We start from the raw sequence: 14666 nt of genomic DNA, 5'->3' as shown, positions 1-14666 counted from the left end.
TCAACAATCCTCCCCTCGAACAAAATACACTATAAGCCTCCCTTGAGGCTTATGAAGCTCTCGAATAGCCTCCCCTTAATCGAGGCTTGACTCCTTTCTCTAGAGCCCTCAAACAAAGTACACCCTTTGTTCAACACTTTAGTCACTTTTGACTACACCTTCGAAGCTCACAATTCTTTGTTCGATATATGAGGATTCTATTGACAAAGCTAAATTTAAGGCATGTGGTCAAGTCGACATACCTTTAGGTTAGTTGGATTGGTCAAGTTGACTCAACCAAAAAAAAAAGAATCAACCCGTGAATCAACCATAATGTCTCCATTTCTAAAAATTCAACTTAATCCAGAGAAAAAATTTAACCCACCCAAGTAAGTAAAATTTACTATTTTGAGTTAATTCGAATCAAGTAACATGAGTATGACATGTGGGATGAGATATTGAGTGGGGACAACATTACTAAAAGTGACATGTGAGAAGCAAAACAACGCAAATCATTTCAAACATAAATACATAAATTAATACAAAAAAGAAAAAGAAGTTTGTACAAACAGGAATTTCTGATTCAAAAATGGGCAAAACCTGCATCCAATTTCTTCCTCTCTTTCATAGACGACTTTGCTTCTTCTGCTACCTGCCCTGCCATGTCCCCACTCACCTTTTCACAAGCTCATCTCCCTAGACTTATGGGGAAGATATCGATGAACATGTCAGATGTATCCATCATTATTATATCTGTTCTAAATTCAAGTGTTCAAAGTCAACATTCAATATCCAGGATTAACCCTATTAAACATAAACAAACATCATTCATATACAGAATTATACCTCCATTAGTGTTTGCCATAGACTTGGCTTCTCTTTGCTGCAACCCTTTGGCCCTACTCATTAATTTATCTACCACTTCTTTCATCCCAACCCATTGCAACTATATATATATATATATGTACACTTATGAGGTTGATATATTCGAGAGAGAGAGATGGGAAGTGAAGGGTATTTGCCATTGTTTGAGACTATAGAAGGTAATGGGAGAGTTGCATATAGGGTTTTTGCAGCCTCCATTTTCGTGGGGATTTGTTGCATTTGGAGTTACAGAGTGAGGTTTGTACCAGAAGAAGAAGAAGGAAGATGGGGTTGGCTTGGTTTGTTTGCTGCTGAGATATGGTTCGGATTTTACTGGATTCTCACTCAGGCTCCTCGTTGTAATCCTATTTACAGGCGCACTTTTAAACACAACCTCTCTAAGAGGTCGCTCTCTCTCCCTCTCTCTCAGTTTCAGTGTTTCTTTCACTTGGATTCTATGATGTTTGAATTGGGATATTGTTGTGGAAAACGAGGAACAAGCTCCCTCTCTGTTTCTCCAACTTGGTTTATGTGATTTTTCAAATGGGATGTTGTTGTGAACAGGCATGAGGGACACCTACCTGGAGTGGACATATTTGTGTGCACGGCAGATCCTGAGATGGAGCCACCAGCTATGGTCATCAGCACAGTATTATCAGTCATGGCATACGATTACCCGCCCGAGAAGCTCAGCGTGTACCTCTCTGACGATGCAGGCTCCGAGCTCACCTACTATGCTCTCATGGAGGCCTCTCAATTTGCAAAGCACTGGATACCATTTTGCAAGAAGTTCAACATCCAACCAAGGGCACCTGCAGCTTACTTTGCCTTACACACTGATCATCAGAGCAACGAAGAAGTCTTTGTTCAGGTACTTTTTATGTTCTATTTCATTTGAATTTGAATCCCTGATCCGATAAAATATGTGTAATCAGATAAAAAATAAAGAAATCAAATCATTCTTTTTAAGTTAACTAGATTCTGATGAAAGGCATAATTACTGCATACAGCCATCATTATCATTTCAAGTTAGTTTCCTATTTAAACAGTCCAACCAGCTACATGTAACAGGTGATATCTGTATTAGATCATAGCTTGTTTTTGAACTAAAACCGAACAATGAAACACAGCATGCAATATTGAAAATATTTCAAGTTGGCACTAATGGCTGCTTTTACCTGAATGGTTTCTTCTTTTGTAGAAACTATACAAAGACATGGAGAGTAGAATCAAAGCTGCGGTTGAGCTAGGTCGGGTTCCTGAAGAAATACGGTCAAGTAGTAAAGGGTTTTCCCAGTGGGAAACCTATACATCTCGACGCGACCACGATACTATCCTTCAGGTAATTTCTGTCACTCTTCCTTCATGAAAAATTCAAAACACATCAGATTACATACATTAAAGATTGCACACATCACTCTGTTTACACTTTCCCATGTTACTTTCTTCAACAGCCTTAATCTAGAGATGCAAGTATTTCTAATATTTGATTTTCTGTTCCCAACATCCCAGATATTAATAGATGGGAGAGATACAAAAGCCACAGATGTTGAGGCGTCTAGGTTACCAACTTTAGTGTATTTGGCTCGTGCTAAGAGTCCTCAATATTTCCACAACTTCAAAGCTGGAGCCATGAATGCGCTGGTAATTATCTACTTGAATGTGTTCATAAAGAGACACACAGGCCTGAATCTACACACACCTTCACAAAAGTTAAATTTGTTCGCGAATAGAACTATAGCACCTTAAGTATCAAGCTAATGCACTGATTAACACTACTTTTCACAATCAGATATCATTCAATCTACATGGATACTAGTTAATGCTTAGAACATGTTACGTGAGTAGTACTAACCTGGTTGTGCATGGTTCCATTTTCAGCTTCGGGTCTCATCACAGATAAGCAATGGGCAAATCGTACTCAATGTCGACTGTGATATGTATTCAAACAACTCTGATGCCATAAGAGATGCACTTTGCTTTTTTATGGATGAAGAGAAGGGCCACGAGATCGCATATGTGCAATTTCCACAGAAGTTTGACAATGTATTGAAGAATGAAATCTACTCAAGTACTTTACGAGTCCATAGTGAGGTAAGTGGTAGTCAGTACCAGAAAGTTCAAAAGGTTTATAGGTAGCTTTGTTTCAGTTGTTCAGTAATTCAAATAATGGGCGGAAATTTATATAGTTCTTTTTCTTGCAGGTGGAATTCTCTGGTTTCGATGGTTTCGAAGGCCCAATATATATAGGAACAGGCTGCTTTAACAGAAGAGACGTTCTCTGTGGTAAAAAGTACAGCAAGGGATACAGAAATAAATGGAACAGTGACTACAGGAATTTTAAAGACAGTGTAAATGAACTAGAAGAGAAATCAAAGCATCTAGCAAGCTGTTCATATGAAGAGAACACTCAATGGGGAAAAGAGGTCGGTCTCTTTGCTCGTCCATCTCTTCCTCTATATATCTTCCTCTCTCAAATTTCTGAGCCTGATCAACAAGTTTTAAATTGCAGATGGGTTTGAGATATGGATGTCCTGTAGAAGATGTTATAACTGGGTTGTCAATACAATGCCAGGGATGGAAATCGGTTTATTGCAACCCAGAGAGGGGAGCTTTCCTAGGTGTTGCACCAACCACATTACTTCAGACACTAGTTCAACATAAGCGATGGTCGGAAGGAGACCTTCAGATTCTTCTTTCTAGGTACAGTCCTGCATGGCATGCTCGTGGAAAGATCAGTCTAGGCCTACGAATGGGATATTGCATCTATTGTCTTTGGGCTGTTAATTCCTTGGCAACAATATATTACTCCATCATCCCCTCACTTTACCTCCTCAGAGGTGTTCCCTTGTTTCCTCAGGTAAACAACTTCCCAGCCAATTTCTAAACTTCATAGTATTGAAAATTGTCGATCGACTTGCAGCTTACTGCTTCGTTTACTCAGGTTTCAAGCCCATGGCTATTACCCTTCACATATGTGATACTTGCTAAGTATGCTGCTAGTTTCGTGGAGTTTTTGTCAGCTGGAGGAACAATCCTAGGGTGGTGGAATGATCAGAGGATGTGGCTCTATAAGAGAACAAGTTCCTATCTCTTCGCTTTTATAGACACTGTCTTGAAGATACTTGGGTTTTCTGATTCAGCATTTGTAATCACAGCTAAAGTGACTGATGAAGAAGTCTCCAAAAGATATGAAAAGGAGATGATGGAATTTGGAGCTTCCTCCCCAATGTTTACTATAATAGCAACAATTTCTTTGGTTAATTTGCTTTGCTTTCTTGGTACAGTGAAGAAAGCAGTAGAGAGTGGCAGTGGTTTGGTGATGGTCTTTCATACAATGGTCTTGCAGGTTCTTCTTTGTGGGATTCTGGTTCTGATCAATTGGCCTCTGTATCAAGGACTTTTCTTTAGAACAGATAAGGGCAGGATGCCAACCTCCCTGACCATTAAATCCTTCATATACGCTCTAGCCACTTGTATTTCCTTTTCATTTCTACTCTAATTTGGGATAGTACATGTAGGGGTATCTTTCGTTTTCGGGGATTCGAGAGATCGTTACCTTTATCTTTTACTCCCTAAAATATAGACTTCAAAGATTTGCTTTCTAGGCTCTGTAAAAGTCTGCAACTTTCTAAGGTATCTCTAAGTGTGTGTAGTTTGTGTAATAGGCAAACTAAACCAGATATCAAGTACTTTCCTTTGTGGGTCCTAGGTTCGAATCTTGTTGGTCAAATAAATGTTTGTGTTATGGGAAAAGGCTATGTCAAAAGAAAAGCAAAAGAGTTGTATTACATTAATTATACCAACCACAATTATACATGATGTCCAGTGCAAAGCTTTACAGCTCACACCAAAGGCAAAGACAGAATAGCAACTTTATCCTCTAATAAAAAACCACCATATTAATAGTATGAATACAATACATGTTCGTCTTCTTTTACTTCTTCCGCCACAACAACACTCAGATTTACATGAAATTGAATAAAATTTAGTAGGACCTTCAAGGCTCCATGAACGTTCATCGTATTCGAGAGGCCACAGCAGACACGACAATAGAATAATATGTTTTTCAACTGAGACCCCTTAACCCAACCTTCTCAAGACTCAGCAGGGGGACTTTGGATACAGCAAAGCCATTTCTTCTGATAATCATCCACATGAGGGAAAAAAAAAAAATCCAAAGAAAACTTGTAAATACATTATGTAAGGTAAAACTGCAGATTATTCATTTTATACACATAAGAACCAGAAAAGAGTAAACGAAGCACCAAGATCAAGCCATTCAACTCAAATGCCTACATTTGTGCAACAAGAACCCGAGCCCTCTCAAATATATATAAAACTAGGAAATTCATGTTCCATGCACACACAGTTCCTAACAAGGCATATAAAATCAAACAGATGCTAAATTTTTAACATTAAATGATGTGATCTCATCCCTCCTAAAAACTGTTTGAGGTACCTCACCGATATGCTTCAATTCCAGATGAAGATATTTCCCAAGAATATGAACAAACCTCAATGCAGATATATGTACATACATACACACTCACACTAATCATAAGTAACGCTCTCAGAAATTCATTGACAGTAATAGATCAATCAATGGTCTAATGTTGCAAAAGAAACATTCTTTAGATGCCAATTAGTTAATACCATCAATAGACATGCCATCTAAGACGACCATCCAACGGCAAAATTGAGAAAGGATTATGAATGATATCTTACAGGCGGTGCCTTGGCAGGATTTGCTCCAGGCCTGCCCTGTGCATCAACTTTTCCAGGTGAATCAGGTTTGCCGCCTGTTTTCTTCTCATCTCTAGCTTTGTTAAAAATAACAGTAAATCCCTCAGCAGATGTCGGATCATTAACATCCCACTCACCAAATTTGGGCAATGGCCGACCCTTGTCCTACAGAAAGAGAGAATAGCAAAATGTACCCTCTGTGAATCTGGTAAGTTTCATTAACAATCAGACTATGAATCTAACATCTATACAATATTGCTTCATGGCTACAGATTTAGTAAATACCTTCAAATCTAATACGAATCCATCAAACAATAAACAATGGACCAATTAAAAAGTTTGCTCCAAGAGCACAATATATCTGAATGTAGCCAACGATTTATCGATTGAAAGTTTAGAAACGACCTCGAACAACGAATTAAAATCCAGATTTTCGTCCGAATAAAACTAGAACAGCTTGAAAATCAGTAAAAGGAACAAATAAATCAAAGCGCAAACCATTCAAACCCGGAATTGAACAATCCTCAAGGAAATCAAACAAACAAACAAATCAAATTGGCGAATCGAAGCAAGAAAACGGAAAATTCAGCAGGAAGAAAAGCTCATACCGATCGAGAAGCACATGAAAGCAAGAACAAAAAAACAAAAATCCTTACAAAACATTAATCAAGCGATGACATACCGCCATGAATTCCAGAGAGAACGATTCCGAGGAAAAAGAAATGAATTTGAAAACAATGAATGAGAGAAAATAACAAAGACGGATTGAGAGAGTAGAAGAGGCGACTTTTGTAAATTGGGGCAAAAGTGGTCTTATTGGATACGGAAAATCCTTTTCCTATATATATATATATATATATATATATATATTTATTTATTTATTTATTTATTTATTTATTTATGTTTTGGAAGGATTTTTTATAGTGACATTAGAATGGGTATTTTAAGCAAATAATTTAATTATAATTAATTTGTAAAGTATTTATTAGAAATCATATTTAAATTTAATTAAAATTATTTTTTTTAAAAAAATTAATGTTTTTAAAAAATATTCTTTAATTTTCGGTTCAGAAAATACTAGAAAGGTTAAGTACACGTTTGAGGAATCAAATGTGAAGATTAAGAGACCCGATCAAGGATACGGGGCATGAGTAAGTTATTCCCGATGTCCTAACGACGTTTTATAAGGAAAGAAAAAGTATGAAAAGGGCAAAATGGTAATTTTATTAATTTTTAAAAGACCTCTTTGATTTTTTAATTCAATGAAAAATGACCCAAAAAAATCAAGAACTTTTAGAAAATATTTTGATTTTTCTAAAAAAATATATATATATATATTCTGAAAATGGCAAATTACCAAAATACCTATGGGGTTGAAGATATTTGCAATTCGTTAGAAAATCTAAGGTATCGGGTACAGTGAGCAACATGCACAAAATTCATGGAATCTCAAAATTCAAATATTGAATCGAGCTGAAAATTTAGTATATTCAAGAAGACGGAAAACATTTTAGATCCAACGATTTGTAACATTTCGAGGTCTATGGTTAACCAATTTCTTTGTCCTGAGGGTTCTAAATAAACACCCAACAAGTTTTAAAAAGATTTAAGAGTGGAAAGTGTCCCTAAACGTGTTTTCCCAATAAGGCCGTCATTAACAAAGAAAAGAAAAGGCTTAAACATGCCAATTAGAGGCTACGAGCAAATTCGCCTTTTCTCATCTAAGCCAATCGTTTTCTCGATGTCAATGACCATTTCTCGTGAAAATCAAGAAAGGCAATGGCAATATCAAGGGTAATTAAAGAAAATCGTTGCGTAATTGAAAATTGAGCTTCTATAGGTCATCTCATCGGATAAAATCAATCTCATTAGCTTCGTAGAGATGAGATAAGAAGAATTCATGAAGATATCGGGGCCTGAGGAGGTCCCCATCGTGCTACCCAATGAATGTCGATTCGGCGCAAAAAAAAAAAAAAAAAAAAAAATTATAGACTTTAATATATAAAATTTATTGTCTATAAAAATTTATTTATTTATTTATTATTATTATTATTATATAGTAAAAACTTTAATATATTTAACTTATTTTATTAAATAAATCTTTTATAGTAAATAAAAAAGATTTTAATCCCAACTATATATTTATTTTAATTTCTTAATTTAATTTATACGGAATAATTCAATCAATTAAAATATATATTTTTAACCAAAAGACTAAAAATTTAAATATTACGAATGAAGGAGTGATTAATATTAAATATCAATAATATAATTCAAATATTCGAAAAAAAATATTAAGATTTATGAATAAATAAATAAAGAAATAAAATATTTTATTAGCAAAGAACAAACAAAAATGGAAGAATATAGTTTGGATGGGATTGGTTTGAAAATCAACCTATTTATGATAATGACATTTCTATGCTTTTAGAATTATTTTATTAACCACTTTTCAAAATAAATTAAAATATAATATATAGAGAACATTTTTTTTTAATATAAAGTATAAAGTTTTTTAAAAAAATTATATTTATTATAGATTAATAGATTTTTGGGTCACTTTTTGTGGGAAATTTTTTTTTAAGAAATAAATTTTTTTTTCTAAAAGATTTTTGAAAATATTAATAATTTATTTTAAAAAATGATAAACGTGATATGGGTCGCTTTAAAATCCCTTCCAATCATGTCGTTATTACATATACCAACTAATTACATGTTACTTTTCCGTGGCTCAATCATTAGAGCTTCATGGGATGTGTGTGAGTGAGGATAAGACCAAGACATAAATTCTAAATACTGATCCGAATCTTAGACATGGATCGTTATAAGAGGTGTTTGTGAAACCCAATTGTTCGGGTTATAAAATTTTCAAATCAAACGACCTTTAGTAGATAATGAACCCAACCCAACCCAACCATAATTTTTTTTTTTTGTTAGGTTGGTTCGTGTCGTCTCCTCAACGGAAAAAAAATGTTCTAGCATTGTTTTGTTTTCTCTTAAACCAATACGACGGTTTTAACACCAAATTTGACATAGTTCAATTAACATGTACTCCCGACCTCTTTTATACGGAAAAAAAAAAGCTCTAAATCTGAATTAAACCTAACCCAACACAACCCGACCTAGTTAGACTAATGGAATGGATGGATATATGTATACACTTTTCATCCAATACAAAGAAATCTAATGCTAAAATTTCAATCTTCTCTATCACTTATCTCAAAACAAGAACTTTTAGCCAAAGACATGAGTTCTTGAAACTTTTTACCTCTGGAATTGCAGAGTGAAATTTCTGGCCTTCCTCTGTTGGGAGAAATCCCAAGGTTACATGAAGCCATTACCAGCCTTTTCCCAAGCTTAGATGATCTCTCAGGTTTTGGAGTACCTGCTTTAAATGGCGATTTCAAAGGCAACAAGCTTGGGCTTCTTTCCTCTGGCTCACTACGAGTAATGCCACCGCTCGATCGATTTGGAACGCTGCTTACTTCGTCGTGGCTTGGAAAATATCTCTTTATGATACTTGAAACAGACATGACTTCAGATGATAACTCACTGGTTGTGGAGGAGCTTGCGTACCTTTGTTTTGTGGTTCTAACCTCATCATTTGGCATATTATGGTATGACGATGTATCGATCGAGCCATCGAACTTTTCTGCATCTTTGATCAGCTCCTCCAGATCGGTGTTCCTTTCCACATGCTCTAAAAGCTGGGTTCTCTTCCTTTTTCTCCTTGTATTACAAGCTAAGATGATGCTTTTGGTGCTGGCTGATCTTAGTATCTTTCTTGTCCGTTTCTTGTCGTCGATTCTGATTTTACTCGTGCAGGAGTGTCTACAGTAGCCTTGTCTTTCCGAAGGGTAAGTGGCATTGTTTAGGTTGGGGAAACAATCGGCATTTTCAGGTAAACGAGGCTCGATAAACTCATTCAAAGGCTGTGCTTTGACATGAAGAAACTGCACTGATTCCACCCGGGAAGTGAGCTTGGTAAGCAACGTGTCAGGCAAATGGTAGAAGTTCGAGTTTTGCTTCACCTAATGGAAAGGAAATGGAACAAATTAGAACAAGATCTGAAAGATGATGCTGAAACATGATAACAAATGAAAACAATCTACAAACACACCATGAATCCATCCACCTTGATCTCTCCTATATTTGGGAAACACTTAAAATGTACTCTCTCAACTTCCCCTGGAAAAAGTTTTGCAATCAGCAGACTAAACAATAAATACATTACAGACAACATGCACATAATTTTGTATACGGTACAAACCCACAAGCTCGAGAGTCCTTGAGCGCATAAACAACAAAAAGATCGTGTTTGAAATGACTTTTCAAGCGCTTTAAAACACTTTCTTAAGCAGCTAGAAAGTCATTCCGCCATAAGCTAATGTAGCAGTAATTCAAACTTCCTAACCCGAACCAGGTTGCTTACCTCACACGAAGGATTTGCTAATTCCATTGGCTATATAAGTCCATTTTACACGAACCCAAGTTCATGAAACTCGATGTTCATATGCATACTAACTTTAACAAATCATATAACACATACATAAAGGCAATCTTCTCAACTCCAAACTTCATACCTATCCAAGCTTATCAAAACCATTAGCCATATCATAGAATTCCCCTTTTCTTTTTGGAGGATAAAACCCGGCCCGTAATGCCTCCCTTCATTTGCTTGCCTCCTTACAGCTCAAAATGACGTTCGCATTGAGTATTAGTAGCTAAGTTGACAAAGAGGAACAGCCCCTCTTCTTTATAGTCGTAAAGGGTCTCTCTGAAAAGTCAGGAAGGAGGTGAAGGGACGAAAGCCCGACAAAAGGCCTATGATATGATATAGTAAGAAAGAAAGTATGAAGCGTTCATTGAGAAGCCTGAACAAGTAGACAAAGGAAATACAAAAAGGAAAGCCAAAGACAAAGGAGCCAAAAAAAAACCCAAAATGATTAGCCAAAGGGTTTACGCCGCCCCTAAAATCATCCCAAGCGCGGCTAATGTGGCTACTAAGCCTTTCTATGGAAAGCTCCTACTAAGATAGAAAATTCCCCGATAAAGCTGCTAGTACCAGGTAAACTCATATCGGCCCAGAGAAGGAAATGGTAGAGAGATTCAGCATGGTGCTCACTGAACCTCCGTAATATCTAACCAGTCGAGTCTTATGTCGGTTCTTCAAACTTTCTTTTCCAATCATTTAAAGATTACTTCTCTTAGTTCTTCAAACTTGACTTGGGTTTCGAGTAAATAACAAAACCAACTATGAAATTGTAAGAAAGAGTTCTTATTCAACAGAATGAGAGATAAAAGGATGATCAATGAAGTCATGGAAGCAGGGACAACAGACATTGAAACTAGCCAAGAACATTGGAAATCAAATCTTCAAGAACAGAGCAAAAGAGAACCCAGAATCTTCTTTCAACAATTCAATTCCTTAAACAATCATAATGAACAAACAAAATATAACTTCAACATGAAAGTAAAGAGAAGAAATCTCAACATTCTAGAAAAATGAAGAACACAGAATCTATAAACAGAAACATAAAGCCTTTCAAACACAGATGAAAAATCGAAATCCCTAAACAGATTAATCTCATGAAAAGGGGTTTCTTCTTCAACAAAAGAGAGAAAAATAGAAAAAACCTATAAACAAATGAAGCGTTTGTAATCGGAGATAAAATAAAGAGGAGGAAAAGTGAAGTGCAGATATTTTTCATTAGGTTTTTGGCTCACTCTTTAAAGCTCCGGCGGCAATGTGCGGCGGAACAGCGACGGCAAGATGGGTGCCGAAATCAGTATCGATGAACACTGCAACTTCGAGCTCTGGAGCGGCCATTGAAGCGCTGGTGAGTGGAGCCACAAGGCGGTGAAGCCGTCTGGCACGGCGTCTCTCTCAAAAGTACTGATGTCCCTTATTTATTATTATTATTATTATTATTTAAGTAAATTCTAAAAAAATACCCAATAATTTTTTCTTCCATTTTATTAAAATAACAATAATGCCTTTAACCTAAAAAAAATATATTAAAAACGACTAAATTCATTTAAATATTAAAGTAAAAAATACTTTATTTACAATAATTAAATTAAACTAAAATATTATTTTATTTTTGTTATTTTAAATTGTTTATTTATTTTATTTGAAAATATTTACATGGGACTAAGTGGAGAACATAACAGCGAATAAATCAAATTCCAAATCCCTAACCCTAAGTGAGTAAATACAGAACAATTAGAAAACCTCCGATCGCCGTCGCGAAGTACGACGCCAACGTCGCCTTCACCGTCGAGTTCAACGACGGCGGTCCCCAATTCCACAACTCCAGTCCCTCAGGCGAAGGCGAACTTTCATCAACGTCATTCATCACTCGCACCGCTAATTTCTGTCCGTTCTCACAATGCTCTCTATCTCCACTGATGAAATACAAATCTCCGTCTCGATCCAATCGGAAAACGGTGCCGTTGCCACTTCCGTTGTCGAACTTCGCGACCGGATCGGAGATGATGCAGTCTCTGTAATTCGTGTAGTTCACCACCAGAACCGAGTCGTTTCGGTACATGAAATCTGCGAAAATCGAATCGATCGATCGATCGAAAGTGATGAGGTAATAATACTTCGAAAGTGTGAGTTGAATTAAAGGAATTATTAGGTGTATGTGAGTTTACAGAGAGTGTCGCCAACATGGAAGCGGTATTGTGAGGCCCAAAAGCTGAAGCTCTCGGTGTGGTTTCCGCTTCCATTAGGGTTCGACCAGCCTCTGGTGTCACCGACGTGGAAATGACGCGAAGAAACCAACGGCGCTGCAGCGAGAGCGATGGATAACAGGGACAAGAGCGGGAGTTCGCGGACTGAAACGGAAGCCGCCATTGACGATCAAAATGTAAGGATCCGATTTCTGAATCATCGTCGAAGATCATTTAAGAGAGATTTCTGAATCAGTTTTTCGCAGACAGTTTGAAGATCGTGGGAGACGAAGAAGTTTGGGGATGGTGGAGGAACAGTTTTGCTCCAAGCCTTAGTCACGTGCAGTGCACGAACCTCTCCCTCGCTCTCACAGTAAAATTTATTTCAATTCATTATTTTTTTTAAAATTAATTTGTTGCTTCTAATTTATTTTTCTTAATACTTAAAATTACAATTACATTTTGTTTGACCTAATTTTTGTATATTCTCTCAAAATTATTTTCATTATATATAATTTTACATATTATCTAATAAAAAAATTAAGTTAAATATTAATAAGTTCCTCGGTTAAATAATAAATTTGGTTTTTTTATTTGAAAAAAAAAATGATTTTAATCTCATTCTTATAACTTTAAATTCTAATTTAGTTCAAATTAAAAGGGTCAATTTGTAATTATGTATGGATAAAAATAATAAAAATAAAATAAACACGTTTTTCTTTAAAGATATATATATATATATATATATATATATATATATATATATATAGTTTAAAATAAAGTTAATTAGTGTTCTCTAAAAAAAAAAATAAGAAAATTATAGTATCATCCAACAAAAGTAAGGTTCATTTAACTCGTAGGGTTGGACGGAAAATCGAGAACGAATTGAGAGAGACTTCTCTAGATATATGTGGGGTTAGAGACGGATTTATATTCAAAAACACCTTGTTATTAGTATTAACACATTTTACCTTTATACAAAAAATTCAATTTTTTTTTTTTTTTATCATCAATATATAGATGAAAACCGTCTATGGACACCTCATAAATTATCTCTAAATTTTTTTATGTTATTTTTTAAAGTTCATCAATGGATAATTTTGATTTTTTTTTTTAAATATTTAAAGGTGTTTTTGAAATTTTTTAAAAAAACTAAGAGTATTATTTTAAAAACTCAAAAGTATATTTTTTTAACACTCTTGAAATTATATTTTTGAATCAAAATATTAACCATTTTTTATAAATATATTTTTAAAGTTAAAAATATTTATATTTTTTTTTAAATTCACTATTCAAAATTTTAAAAGTTTACATTTTTTTCTAAAATGTCCAATAATTTAAATAGTATTAGACAAGAATTTAAAATTAAGAAACATATTAAATATAAAATAAAAAAAAATTAAAAGACCAGGTTAAATACTTATTTAAAAAAATTACTATGAAAAAAAAAATGGTAATTAACTTAATTTTAAATTATATAGATTAATTCATGAAGGGGGAAATGCTTAATAGATTTCTTTCCTTTTTATTTATTTATTTATTTATTATTAATTAGGTATTTATATATAATTATTTGGAATATCTGGAGCTACGAAATCAACGGCCAGGATATTCTCAAAGCGAGAGAGAGGGAGCTTCCATTTTGATGACCTGAAAGTGGCATCACGCGCGACTGGAATAGGGTCTCGCAGTTGGAAGTTTAGGGGAATAAGACTGATTGGGGCCCACATCAACCTGCAGTAGCCGGTCACCATCTTCCCACCCCTTTATAATGCTCTGCTGTTGCTTTGCCTTGGCTGATGAGAAGAGTAATGGATAACTAAAAATGGAGAAGCCTCTCCTTTAATGGTGGAAAGTGAAAGCTTTTGGAGAATCTCTTCATTTTCTAAACAAAATCCCAACTCATAAATTTACAAATTGATTGGAATTAAATATTTCGTAACCCATTTTATCGTATAATAAGATAAATAAATTATAATCGTGACATTCACGTGACAGTAACGGTAAAATTTGTTTGAATAGAAAGAACATCATCTGCAAAACGACAAATGTAGTTGAATGAGATAGTAGGCGGATTATACGTTCCACTGTGCTGAGATGTGAGGTGCAGGCGGTGATGATCACCTTGAAATATCCCGAGAATTGCCAATCAAATCTAGTATTATCAGCTCTCGATGCAAATTATTTGGGTATGAACATATGGGTCGACATCAGCCAAAATATGATCCTACGGTCAACATTGGCCATGCAAATTTTTTGGGTATGAACATATGGGTCGATATCAGCCAAAATATGATCCTACGATCAACATTGGCCAAGTATAACCCTATGGTCATTCTCGTCTAGTATTTCATTCAATGGATGAGAGAGAATTTTTCCTGCGAGAGAGTGAAAAAGGA

The 14666-nt window shown here is 35.1% G+C and overlaps 4 protein-coding genes and 2 long non-coding RNA genes across 6 annotated transcripts; 2 read left to right on the top strand and 4 right to left on the bottom strand.

Annotated features, from left to right (window-relative positions):
• Positions 1–369: 369 nt before the first annotated feature.
• Positions 370–2160, bottom strand: LOC147793401 (uncharacterized). The gene is made up of 2 exons (XR_015419942.1): positions 2022–2160; positions 370–1751 (listed from the first exon to the last, which is right to left on the bottom strand). It is a non-coding gene; the product is annotated as an uncharacterized LOC147793401 (long non-coding RNA).
• Positions 944–4448, top strand: LOC111788784 (cellulose synthase-like protein E1). Its single transcript, XM_023669287.2, has 8 exons — positions 944–1248; positions 1408–1714; positions 2045–2185; positions 2356–2487; positions 2725–2937; positions 3048–3269; positions 3356–3703; positions 3788–4448. Exons 1-8 carry the CDS (start codon positions 980–982, stop codon positions 4343–4345), a joined length of 2190 nt encoding a protein of 729 aa, XP_023525055.2. The 5' UTR covers positions 944–979; the 3' UTR covers positions 4346–4448.
• A 158-nt stretch (positions 4449–4606) lies between these two features.
• On the bottom strand, positions 4607–6413 carry LOC111788786 (protein NOI4-like). Its single transcript, XM_023669288.2, has 3 exons — positions 6272–6413; positions 5572–5754; positions 4607–4985 (listed from the first exon to the last, which is right to left on the bottom strand). The coding sequence occupies exons 1-3, from the start codon at positions 6275–6277 to the stop codon at positions 4941–4943; spliced, it is 234 nt and encodes a 77-aa protein (XP_023525056.1). The 5' UTR covers positions 6278–6413; the 3' UTR covers positions 4607–4940.
• A 2189-nt stretch (positions 6414–8602) lies between these two features.
• LOC111787684 (uncharacterized) lies at positions 8603–11563 on the bottom strand. Its single transcript, XM_023667710.2, has 3 exons — positions 11317–11563; positions 9710–9777; positions 8603–9620 (listed from the first exon to the last, which is right to left on the bottom strand). Exons 1-3 carry the CDS (start codon positions 11417–11419, stop codon positions 8787–8789), a joined length of 1005 nt encoding a protein of 334 aa, XP_023523478.2. The 5' UTR covers positions 11420–11563; the 3' UTR covers positions 8603–8786.
• A 99-nt stretch (positions 11564–11662) lies between these two features.
• LOC111788955 (mavicyanin) lies at positions 11663–12451 on the bottom strand. Its single transcript, XM_023669550.2, has 2 exons — positions 12250–12451; positions 11663–12148 (listed from the first exon to the last, which is right to left on the bottom strand). Exons 1-2 carry the CDS (start codon positions 12449–12451, stop codon positions 11793–11795), a joined length of 558 nt encoding a protein of 185 aa, XP_023525318.2. The 3' UTR covers positions 11663–11792.
• LOC147793400 (uncharacterized) lies at positions 12323–12750 on the top strand. Its single transcript, XR_015418458.1, has 2 exons — positions 12323–12464; positions 12534–12750. It is a non-coding gene; the product is annotated as an uncharacterized LOC147793400 (long non-coding RNA).
• Positions 12751–14666: the final 1916 nt, after the last annotated feature.

This window comes from Cucurbita pepo, chromosome 2 (genome assembly GCF_057944985.1).
Source record: "Cucurbita pepo subsp. pepo isolate OVF chromosome 2, ASM5794498v1, whole genome shotgun sequence".
In the NCBI taxonomy this organism is placed as follows: Eukaryota; Viridiplantae; Streptophyta; class Magnoliopsida; order Cucurbitales; family Cucurbitaceae; genus Cucurbita; species Cucurbita pepo.
Note: the sequence above shows the minus strand (reverse complement) of the source record. Positions and strands in the feature narration are given on the sequence as shown.